Here is a 12,640-nt window from a genome sequence, read left to right as displayed (position 1 = left end):
CTAGTCTCCAGAAGCTGTAATCTGCAGAACTTAAGCCTTTCTTGGTGAGAGCATCCCTTTGTTCCCTTCATTTGCATAAATTTTTAATGCAACTGCTACATTTAAAAAAATATCTGTAAAATTGTTTTTAAAAATATATTGTAACACTTCAAATGGAGTAATATTGTCGTTAATATAAATTTGAAGTACTAAGTTCTTCAAATAATGCTAAACCATCAATATCAGACTCGTTATGATCACTGTCACTTAATGTATTATGTAAATCTTTGTGAAGATTTAAAAAAATCGTTATATTACCTTTTTTTTTTTAATTCAGAAATATTATAAAATATTTTAAATATTTCTACATATTCTTTCATATCTGTAAACTTTTCCGTTAACGAGAAAATTGTTGTCCATAATCTGAAAGAAAAAATTAATTTTGAAATTTTGTTGCGGTTCCTGAATAGCTTCCTGTCTATGTTCATAACCGAAATGATGTCTTTTCATTCTTTTCCTTACAGTGCTTACTTCTGAAAACGAAGCAGCAATGCCAATGATAGTACCCACATTATTAGCTGGATCGAGAATTTTTTGGAATGCTTCCTCTGTTCTCTTTTCTTGAAAATATTCCGTGATTTCCCATTATTTTCCGTACTATTTGATTTATACGCAGAAGCACTGGTGAAAGAGTTCACAGAAAGGTGGTGTAAAAGTAGGAGGGGGAAGATAAAGACAATAAGATTTGCAGATGACTAGATATTGATTGCTAATAATGAAGAATTACAGAGCTCCTTGGAGATGTTGACCTTAATCTAACACTCCATCGCGAAAAATGATTAAAAATGTGAAATTCCTAGGTGATGCATTTTCTTTAAACACCAGTGTACATCAACAGTAGTTATGCAAGCCTCTGAAATTCTATTGAATGATGTTATCTATTACTTGTTTTTAGAATTAGCAGATGCATCTGAGTGTTTTTTGGAGCCTGTTTGATTATGCTGGTCAGTTTTTCACTCCCCCTTTTTTGGGAAAGATTTGGTGTCAGTGTCCATTTCTTTAGCATATAAATCAAATACTGGTCCCATCTCTGCTGTTTTCATCTATCACTTTGAACTCAACCCTGCATTTTTCTATCCTTTCCCTAGTTGCCACAGTTAGCAATCTCTAGAATAATCTAGATACAGATGTGAAGAAGTGCAATAAGCGTGAAGGTCTGTGTTTCATAGCAAAAAATAATATCTCTCAAGAAAAGATTCAACTAATTGTCCATGTTTATCTGCAAGGATCTTCACAGTGGATGATCTCCAAATAGGAAGAAAGCTGTTTGTAGATGTGTAACAAGGCCTTCAATGTCATTTGGAGTGCAAGAGTCATGGTAATTTTAAGTGCATGCAGCTACTTTAAAAAAGTAAGTAATGAAACAGGTCTGTGTAGAGCTTTAGAATCAAGACCTTATCACCATACAGCAGTTCCACTATTTCCACATAGTTTGTAAATTGCATGGTTTTTGAGAAAGAAAGGTTTCGACAAACTGAACACAAATACTTATGTTCAGTTTGTTTTTTGCAGATAGATGCCTATGGGATTTATAATGGTTAATAAAGTCATGAATATCAACAAATACTGCTTTGCATGCCTCTACAATTCCAATGGAATTTCTGAATACTGATTATTTGTGATAATCAATTTTTGATTTCTTTTTTCTAGGGAAGGTTGAACTTCCACTGTCTGTATCATCTTATTCATGTAATTCCAAAATAAATTCATGTTGCTTGAGGCTGCCATCAGTGTCCATGCATACAGTGTTAGATGTGTTGTTTTGTTTTGGCAGGAGCAAATTCTTGCAGATCCTGAAATGGGGGAAGTTTACCTATAGATTGACTAAGTAGAGAATGGATTATAAGGAATGGTGGAGATTCCTCACAATACTTGTTCATTCGTATTCTTTTCAAGTGAGTTATATCATGTTTTGTATGATGGGAGCCAGCAGGTTCAAGCTGTCATTTGTCCATGTTTGCTACTTTCAGTCCTGGGAGGGTAGATTTTTCTCTCCCAGGTTACCCTACCACATGAAGATATAGAAAAAAACAAAACTGGTAAGGTTAGTAGCAACATAAAAAAAAAAAAAAAAAAAAAAAAAAAACCCGAAAAAATAAAACTGGTTTTCTTTCCTGGGTTCTTACTAATTTAAGAATCGAGCAAATAATTAAATACAAACAAAATAATCTATATATAAAAAAATTTGAAGATAGAAAGATTTTTTTTTTTTTTGATACAAGAGAAAATTATATAAGAAAGCAGCAAATCATACTGTAGCTTGCTTTTTTTGTATCATTTTCTGCTACTAATACTAAATCATTTGAAACTACTAATACTGTTTTAAATTTAAAAATTTTAAGTTTTAATTTAATTAATTAATTTAATTTAAACTTTTTACATTTAAATTTAAAATTTTAAAATTTTAAGAAAGCAGCAAATCATACTGTAGCTTGCTTTTTTTGTATCATTTTCTGCTACTAATACTAAGTCATTTGAAACTACTAATACTGTTTTAAATTTAAAAATTTTAAGTACCTTACCTCCTACCTTCAGTACAAATAACACTGGCTTGTTCTAAATTTTTCTGTAATTCAGTGACTCTCTGAAGTTCTTGAGTGTAAGCCAACTGATTCTGAAGAATTAAGTCAGATACTTTCTTTGAAACCTACAATTTTTATGCATTATTCAATGATGGCAGATTTCTAAAACATCTTCAAGTTATTTTAAAATAATAACTGATTAATGATCTTAAAAGTTTATGTATAAAATATTTGTTGATAACATACAAATTTTACATATGCAGAATTTTTATTCATTCTGTTATTTGCATTTAGGGCAAACACTCATGATCAATAATTCTTTTTGTTCATAAATACTCACCTTGATTTCCATATAGGACAGGTCCATCTAACCCCCCATCCCTTTTTATTTATATGGCTTTGGTCTTAATATTTGTGGCAATTTCCAGGAACATATTCTCCATGAATATCAAGGATTTACTGTATTGTAGATTAATTTCTGCCATCTGGCAGTATCTGGTTATCTTAGAGTGAAGTGGCATGCCTTGAAAATGGAAATACTTAAGTCCACTGACTGTCATAAAGTTGTGTTTGAGGCAAAAATACGACCTGAACATTATGAACTATATCCTCCAAGTAAAATGGATACACAGCACTATCTAAAATGTGAATTTATCAGAAAACTATTACCTTGGGAAGTGGGGGGAGATACATTAATGGCAGTTAAAAGCAGATGTAAATTACATTTGTCACTGTTCAGAAAGTCCTACTGAATACTAACTTGAAAATCAATAGGGAAGGTAGACAACCTAATGGGGGTTTCTCATAACACTTATACAGCAAAAAATGAGTGTCTATGAGGTCACCAGGTGAGAAAATAATGGGAAAATACTCAGTCATAGTACAGAAAGTGCTAAAAACTAATCTAATATCAACTAGAAACTTTTTATGTGATGGAAGAAGGTTACAATGGTCTCAGACATCCTTTAAATTCTTTTCAGTAGGAGAAAAAGTAATTTCCACAAATACAAATGCTAAATGGGAAATGTTCATGAAAGTTTGTCTGGAAGCTATTAACATCTCAGCCACTGACACTACCAATGACCTTAGTGGCTGAGATGCATGGGATGATTATAAATTATTAGAGAAACATGAATCTTACAGTAAATAAAAATGAATCTGTAAATAAAGTTACTCAGAGGACTTAGCTATGGTAAGGCAGGTTATGGAAGTACTTAGCAAAGAATACAAATAACAGTAGTGAAGAATTCTTAGTTTATGTTAGCAATATAAGGAACAGTCCTGAACTGGTTACTAATAAAACTGAATAAAAATTTTGCATCTTACATTCAAATGTGAGGAAGTTTTTAAACTTGAGAATTTGGGTAGCTCAGCTAATACTAACTTAAAGCTGAATGAGGACGAGAAGAAAAATTATCAGAAGTAATCCAAAATCCTAATATACAGGGTGTCTCAAAAATATTGGTCAAACATTTAGGGGAGGTAGGTAACATCTAAAGGAATGTGAATTGCATAGGAACCCATAACCGGAAATGTCGGTAGTCGCCACACGAAGCGCATACATCGATATACGAACTGTGAGCTGGCAGACATGCACCTAGTGTATGGATTAGCAGAGGGCAATGGAAGAGCCGCTCAATGAATTTATGGAGAACGCTTCCCAGACAGACATGTACCGGACCACTGTTTGTTTGCAGGTGCGTATCAAAATTTGTGCAATTATGGGTCATTTAGAGGTAACAGGAGCAATGCGGGCAGACTACATTCGACGTGAACTCCCACTATGGAGGAAAGTGTGTTGAATTCCGTCCAGAATAATCCTAGTACCAGCACATGTGTCGTTCCCTCTGCCTTAGGAATGTCTCGTTGCAGTGTACAGCATGTGTGGCACGACGATTCCTTACACCCCTTTCATCTCCAAAGGGTTCAATTACTGCTCCCCCAAGATCATCCTGCACGTGTGGCTTTTGCAGTGGTTTCTCCAAGAAAGTGTTCAAGACTTGAATTTTCCAGCCTATGTTTTGTTCACGGATGAGGCTCATTTGACTCAGGAAGGCTTATTCAATCAGCACAATGCTCATGTGTGGGTTCACGACAACCCACACGGTGTGCGCCTCCATGCAGTACAACATCGCTTTGCAATAAATGTGTGGGCAGGTATGGTCGGTGACTGCTTAGTCGGCCCATACCTGTTACCATCCCGCATGAACTCCGCTAAATATCGGATCTTTCTTGAACAAGTTCTACCAGGGTTACTTGATGATGTTCCAGCAAATGTGAGACACAACATTTGGTTTCAACATGACGGGACGCCTGCCCATTGTGGAAGGTGTGTTCGTGACCATCTCAACAGGCGTTTTGGGTGTCGATGGATTGGCCATGGTGGACCCGTTGCCTGGCCCTCATGCTCACCTGATTTATCGAGCCTTGATTTCTTTCTGTGGGGGGCCCTCAAATCTATCATGTATGAATTGCCTGTGGAGATGGAAATGGATCTCGTGGCGAGACTCGTCTGCACTGCTGCTACTGTCAAAGAAACTCCAGGTGTGTTCAACCGTGTCTGCCAATCCATGCTGCGTCGGTGTCACGCATGCGTCGTGTCTCGTGGTGGAACCTTCGAGCATCTGTTGTAACATCGTGAAATGCATCCATCTCGTACTCCATTATTAATATTATGTCAAATAAATGTTTGCCACTAATTACTGTCTTGTGTCATTTCTGCTTCTTGTGCCTCTGCTACTACTTTCCCGCAACGTTTCTGATTATGGGTTCCTATGCGATTCACATTCCTTTAGATGTTACCTACTTACCCTAAACGTTTGTACCAATATTTTTGGACACCCTATAGAAACAGGTAATAATCAACAATGAAAAATATATTATTTCTCAACATAATCCCCTCAAAGTTCAATTTACTTTCCAATCAGTGCTGTATATTTTCACTGCTTCCAAAAGAAGAGGTTTCAGTGTAGTAAAACCCATTAATTTATAATATGCTTCACATCACTGTAACTGTGAAATTTGTCTACATAAGTTTGTTTTGTTATTTGGTTTTTAGGAGCATTAGCAACTAAGGCTATATTGCTCCGTGAATATGCGGTGGTCATTTCCTGACCTTTCCGCATCCTCCATATTTGGTGGTGACGGGCTCGAGTCTACATAAGTGATTCTTTAACCAAGGAAACAAAAGTCACTAGGGGGGGCCAGTTCTGGTGAACAGGGTGAATGATGAACAATTTCAAATCCATCATCATGAATGGCAGCAATTACAAGCATTCTCTATATCATTGACACAACCCTTCTGAACTGTTGTAGGGGCTGATTTGTTCAAGTCCAAACAGTCCATGCTCCAGTCAACCAATAAAATTCCCTCATACCCCAAAATACAGAGGACACAATCTTCTCAGAATTTCATGAGCATGAAACTGCATTATAGGAAATCCATGATGCTTCCACTATTTTGATTGTTTTAAAACCAAAGTAACAAATGGTCTCCAAAAAGAGAAAGAACCCTAATGAATCTTGTTATAAATGCCTCTGAAGACTTTCTCATTCATAAGGCCCAATTGTTGATATGTCATACCCAACTGTTCTGTCAATATATACTGTTAACAGTCCTTGGGGTTTTGAAAATTTTTCAGAGAGTGATTTATCAATCGTTCACCATGGATCATGTTCAATGACTGATGGATCATGTATCTGAATGATCAGTTCCTGAGTTGTAATTATTTTTGGTCTGCCATATCTTGAAAATTGTGTGCATGCGTGTGCATTTCCTCTAGAGCACACGCACACACATGCACACAATTTTCAAGTACTTTTAAAATATGTTTAACATTAGCATTAGTAGAAGCGTTTGAAGCATTAGGTTAGAAAGTAGGCTTATACAGCATCAACCAAAAATAAAAAACTTCCCATTTCACCCATCCATTCACTCCTAATGTTTCTCCAGTTCTTCCATGAATTTATTTAAGCTATCAACTTCCACAATAACAGACAGAAATTTGTTCTGGCAATCAATACCAGCTCATTAAAGGCAAATTTACGCACATCTATTTTGCAACTATTTTTCCTCAATTTGAATTTATGCCCTCTCAGGTGCATAATCTGTATGCAAGAGGAAGAATCCCATCAGCACTGAGCTTGCTAAAACCATTCAAGGCCTTTCAGATCACCTTGCAAGTGCCTAGTCTCCAGAAGCCTGCAATAGGCAGAACCTAAGCCTTTCTTGGTAAGAGCAACAACCCTTTGTTCCCCTCACCAGTCTGGTTGGCCTTCTCTGCAGTCGTTCCAGCAGCTCTACATCCTTCTTAAATTGAGGCCTCCAGACCTGTATGCAGTACTCAAGGTGTGGCCTGACAATTGCCTTATATAAAGGAATAATCACCTCTTATCCCTGCTAGCCGAGTGGTCAGGAGCAGGAGTGCAATAGCACACTCTGAGTAGACTGGGGTTCAAGCCCCTGACTGCTAAATACAGTCAATCTGCCAACCCAAAATGGACCAGCAAGGCAGATTATGGTACATTCCCTCAACATGAATTGTTGAGGCGGCTTCCATCCTGTAGTGGGATGATAATGGCTGCAGTTTACTTGTATTCCTGCTAGCAAAAGTTCTCTGTATTACACAACCCTCCTTTCTTTTCTTTGATATGCCTGATGTAATAAGTGTACTGATCTGAAATTAGAACCTGGTGCATTATGAGAAGAATATGAGTCACTGAAGAAATGGGTGTTAGTCCTAGAAACAAAAATGTAAATGGGAGTTGGTCAGGTACTCAAGTATCTCATGACCTGCCAAGTGATATAACCCCAATTTGGGTCCCAGAAAACAATAGTCAAGTCTCTATTTAGTTTTATTAGAAGACATTTGCAAGGGGAAATAGGTAACATTTTCTGTAATAAAGATAAGTGGACCAGAACCAGGGTGTGTTTGCCAGAAGCAACAACTGATATTTCCAACAGATTGTTAAGTTTCAAGGGGGTAAAATCAAGCAATATTATTCGTGCAGGGACTAACGATATTAAACGAACACAACTTGCCCATTTCGTGGTTAAATATAGGACCATGCTAAAAAAAATGCTGCAGGTTAGATCAAAATGTGCATATGTCTGCAATTTTGTTCAGACACTATAGGAGGGATTATATGCTGAAAGCCTTGTAGATTAATTCAAGACTTGAGGGAATATGCCAGGCTCTGGAAATAGGGTAATTTTATAGGGTAGTAGAAAGAATCTATTTTGCAGAGATGGTATTCAACTGAACAAAGGTGGTGCAAGGATTTTTTCCAGTATCACTGGAAAAAATCAGAGGGTTCAGAGAAACTGCTACTTGGGAGAGGGGTATATAGATCTGAATTTATGTGATGATATGCATCAAAGTAATGCTTGCACCCACATCAAGAATTGCTGTTTTTTTGCCGAAACAGCTGATGTTGGCAAGATTTTCTGAGGATAGCAATGTTTCAAATGAGTGGGAAGATAAAGCTAGGGAAACAAGACCTGAATAACTTCAAGGGGTGCATCAAGATGGTAAACTATAGTTAGCCTTAACTGTCTAGAGTAATGTCGGGAGTTTGTAAATAAAATGGCAAATTCGAACTCCTGATTACGACAACTAATGCTAACATAATAGGGCTAATAGAAATGCCATGATACCTGGAAATTGGGGAAGACAAGTTCCACTATGGTATGTATAATGTATTTGAGAAAGACAAGGAAGATAGAAGGGGGTGGTGGGATCATGCTTCATATCAAAAGCAGCCTAAGCAAGAAAATCGGTTTTGTTGAGTCAGAAGTTACATCTGCCAGCATTGAATCTGTGTGGTGCCAGTTAGCTGGAAACAATGGTATAATGAGAGTGAGGGTAATCTACAGACTAGAAAACTGTGAAGAACATGATAAGGGTTCTACATGCATACAGAATGGGCAAGTAAGCGTGAATGTCTTATTATAGGTGACTTAAATCTGTCCTTAAATAATTTGAATTAGTGGGAAGGAAACTCACCATGGGGAACAAAATTTTTAAATAAACTAGATAATTATTATTTGTACCAGCATGTTAGAGAAAATATTAGGGGGTGTGAATACTCGACCTCACCATTACTTAATAATCAGAAGGCATCACTGGGCTTAAAGTACAGGAACCATTGCCAATCAAAGATAAAGGCATGGATTTTAATATCAGAAAAGAGGATAATGACAGTTTAAGGTTCTATTTGGCATCTATTAATTGGGCAGACTGCAGAGGAATGGCAAATATATTTGAATTATGGAATACTTTTAAAGCAAAAATCACAGGTGCCTCCATAGCCAGGCGGGAAGGAGCAGCAGTGCGTAGCACACGCTTCTTGATTAGACCGGGGTTCAAGCCCATGACCACCAAATACAGAGGATGCGGAAAGGTCAGGGAATGACCACCACATATCCCCGGAGCAATATGGCCTTAGTTGCTAATGCTCCTAAAAACCAAATAACAACAACAAAAATCATAGAAGCCGTGGATGCATACATACCATTAAGAAAATATTGTGCATGGAAGATGCAAAAATCGATGAATATGGAACTGGCCAGTCTAATACAGCACAAAAAGACAGTATGGGAAAGTTACAGAGCAAAGAAAAGTACTGAAGCCTACAACAGCTACAAGTTTGTCTGTAATAGTACCACAAATAAGGTTAGGGAGGTGAAGGCTAAGTATAAGACGACACTTGCCAAGAGAGCAAAAAATGGGGACGAGTAATTTTTCATGAACGTGAATACAAAGAAGAAAATTAATCAGTGTACTGGTGAGTGAAAGTCTTAGATAACCCAGCTAATGTTGCAGATGAATTAAATAGGTACTTTGCATCTGTCTTAAATGATGAAAGACCCTTCATGCTGAGAAGAGGCTGTACGAGTGAGGCTAAGCCATATGAAATTAGTGATGTCATAATTACAGATGATTGTTTATTAGAAAAACTTTGGAAAAACTTGCATAAACCCAGTAGTCTTTTGGGAGACAGCCAGAGAACATCTTTATGAGAGCATCTTTTAACTTAGGGGAAGATTCCTTTGGATTGGAGAAGTGCCAGTGTATCAGCAATAAATAAAAGCCATTGCAAGAGTGAAATTGGTAACTACAGACTGGTTAATCAGACTTCACTAGTAGGGAAAGTCTTGGAGGCAGTGATTAAGATTGCAATCCAGAGACATTTAGAAAGAAACTCAGGAAAATGAAGGAAAAACAACATGGTTTTGTTAAGGGAAAGTCATTTTTAACTAACCTTGTAAACTATTTTGATACAGTTATTCATGAGCTTGATGTAGGAAACAATTTCAATAAAGACTATTTAGATTTTAGCAAAGCATTTGAATCAGTCCCTTATGAGAGGTTACTGTATAAACTTGAACATGCTGAGATAACTGGAAAGATTCTTAGATGGATTTCAGAGTGGCTGCAGGGCAGAAGGTAGAGGATTATGATGGATATACTTCAGATTGGTGTAATGCCAGAAGTAAGAACCACAAGGATAGGTACTTGTACCACTCTTATTTCTGATTTTCAAAGATGACACTGACAGGATAAAGGACATGATATCAAAATTTGCAGACAACATAAAGATTAGGAGATTTGTTAATGATCAGTGCCAAGGAATGCTCCTCCAGGATGACTTGAAGGGGCTTCAAGAATGTTCAAGAAAAGCAGCAACCATATTTTAATGTAGCAAAATTCAAGGTCTTACACTTTAGCATTAGTAGAGGCAAAAGATACAAGAAAGCAAGTTTATGTACTACAGTCGGCAAGTTTATGTACTACAGTCGGACTTCACTAGTAGGGAAAGTCTTGGAGGCAGTGATTAAGACTGCAATCCAGAGACATTTAGAAAGAAATGGCTCAGGAAAATGAAGGAAAAACAACATGGTTTTGTTATGCACTCCCCTCAGGTTCATAATCTGAGCAAGAGGAAGTTGCTTTTTTTTGGTAGTTGTTGGCGCATAGGCTTCTGTGGCCATAATGCACCTCCCAAGGTTTTTGCAGTACTTTGATCCAAGCCTGAGGCGGGAATCAAACTCGCGACCTTTGGGTTGCCAGGCAGGAACTTTACCCGCCTGGCTATCCCGGTCGGCGAGGGAGTTGCTCAAAATGTTCAAGACCTTATACACCTCAATCAGATCACCTCACAGGTGCCTATTCTCCTGCAGCTGCAATTTGCAGAACTTAAGCCTTTCTTGGTAGACCACCCCTTTCTTCCCCTCACCAATCTTGTTGCCCTTCTTTGTCCTCATTCTAGAAACTCTACATCCCTCCTAAAATCAAGCCTCCAGACCTATACGTAATACCCAATGTCCTGTTCTGGTAGCTCATCTGCACTGCTCAGTGAACTTCATATGACTGCACAATTACCCCCCTGGTTTTTTTCATTCTCTACTTCCCTGAGTGTAGTACCACACAGTTGGTGCGTTTCTCTTGGGTTACTCCTACCCATATGCAGTATTTTACATTTGTCAATGTGAAACTTCAGCTGCCATATCTCAGCCCATTTGTCCAACTTATCTCGATTCTATCATAGTAGCATACTGTCTTTACTGTCATTAACAGTAAACCTTTATATCATCTGCAAACTTTGACATTAAGCTTGATATACCTTCATCAATGTCATTGATAAATACAGAAAACAACACTGGGTTCAACACCGAACCCTGGGGTACTCCACTAATAACATTTGCCCACATAGAGCTGTGTCCATTGATTACAACTCTCTGTCATCTTCCACTCAACCATTACTTTATGCATTGTAGTAACTTGCCCTTAATGCCATACTGCTCCAATTTGTAAGGCAGTCTTCCATGTGCAAAAGTATCAAAAGCTTTCCTGAAATTCAAGCAAGTATATGATATCAAAATTAGTTTTTGTATCCAGTTCCTTTGTGACCACATCATACTATCCAATCAAACTGGTCAAACAAGACCCCCGCCTTTAACAAACCCATGCTCTGTCTTAACTATTACTGTAGTCTTGTGTAGATGATGCTGCAATGCTGCTTTAACCAGTGACTCTATTTTCCCCTGAACACAAGTTAAACTAACAGGTCTATAGTTACTTGTGTCACCTTTTGAACCCCCTCTGTGAATTGGGGATACATTTGCACACTCCCAGTCCATAGAGACCTCCCCTAAGTCCAAGGAAGCTCTCACTAATTAAGGCTAAGGGTTTGCTTACATCCTTTGCTGCCTCCTTTAATATAACTAGATAGATCCCATCCCACAATTTCTCCTCTTTGCTCTCAGCAATTACAAAATCACTTAGCTCGCTGTTAGAGTTGGATAAACTTCTGGCATTCCCGTCTTTGAATAACTCCTCATGTGTGAATGTAAAGGCAAAATACTCAGTTCATCAGCTACCTGAGCAGGATCATCAATTGTCAAAACATCCATGTTAAGTAGACCAATCTGATTCATCCCTATACTTCTAAAGTTACACAAGTAAAGAACTCTTTGCTGTTTTCTTTGCAACCTTTGCCAAGGATTTCTCATAATCTGCCTTCGCCTGCCTAACTTCCTTTGTGACTTGGTTACAGACTAGCTTATATCTGCCATAGGCTTCTGCGTCACCTGATAATTTATATGCATTCCATGCATTTTTCTTCTCTGCCACGAGCTTCAATAATTCATCTGACATCCATTTAGGCCTAAACCTTGAACAGTATTCTTTAGTTGGTATGAAAAGCCTAGTAGCCTCCGAGATTAAGTCCCTGAAGACCCCTATTTAGAATTCACGGTTGGTAACATCATCAGTTGATTCCACTGTATAGAATTTAAAACCTGTTTGAGAGTACTGTTGCCACCTTTATCATTAATAGAGGCATATAATGCAAGAAAGCAAGCTTATACAGCATCAGCCAAAAAAAAAAAACCTTCTCATTTCACCCATCCATTCGTTCCAAATGTTTGTCTTGTTCTGCCTTGAATTTATTTAAGCTATCAATTTCCACAACTACAGATGTAAGTTTGTTGAAGCAATCAACTACCCACTCGCCAAAGGAAATTTTCCGCACATCTATTCGACAACTGTCTTTCTTCAATTTCAGTTTATGCCTCC

The 12,640-nt window shown here is 37.6% G+C and overlaps 1 protein-coding gene across 1 annotated transcript in view; it reads right to left on the bottom strand.

Moving 5' to 3' along the window:
- Nucleotides 1-12,640, bottom strand: part of Vps50 (vacuolar protein sorting 50) — a 731,402-nt gene that overhangs the window by 649,761 nt on the left and 69,001 nt on the right. Inside the window, exon 5 of the mRNA XM_090374870.1 lies at nucleotides 2,562-2,686. Within this exon, the coding sequence (XP_090230996.1) occupies nucleotides 2,562-2,686 (125 nt within the window). The remainder of the gene's footprint in view (nucleotides 1-2,561; nucleotides 2,687-12,640) is intronic.

This window comes from Mastigoproctus giganteus, chromosome 1 (genome assembly GCF_048544385.1).
Source record: "Mastigoproctus giganteus isolate SK-2022 chromosome 1, ASM4854438v1, whole genome shotgun sequence".
Lineage (NCBI taxonomy): Eukaryota > Metazoa > Arthropoda > Arachnida > Uropygi > Thelyphonidae > Mastigoproctus > Mastigoproctus giganteus.
This window is presented reverse-complemented; position numbering and strand designations above follow the sequence as displayed.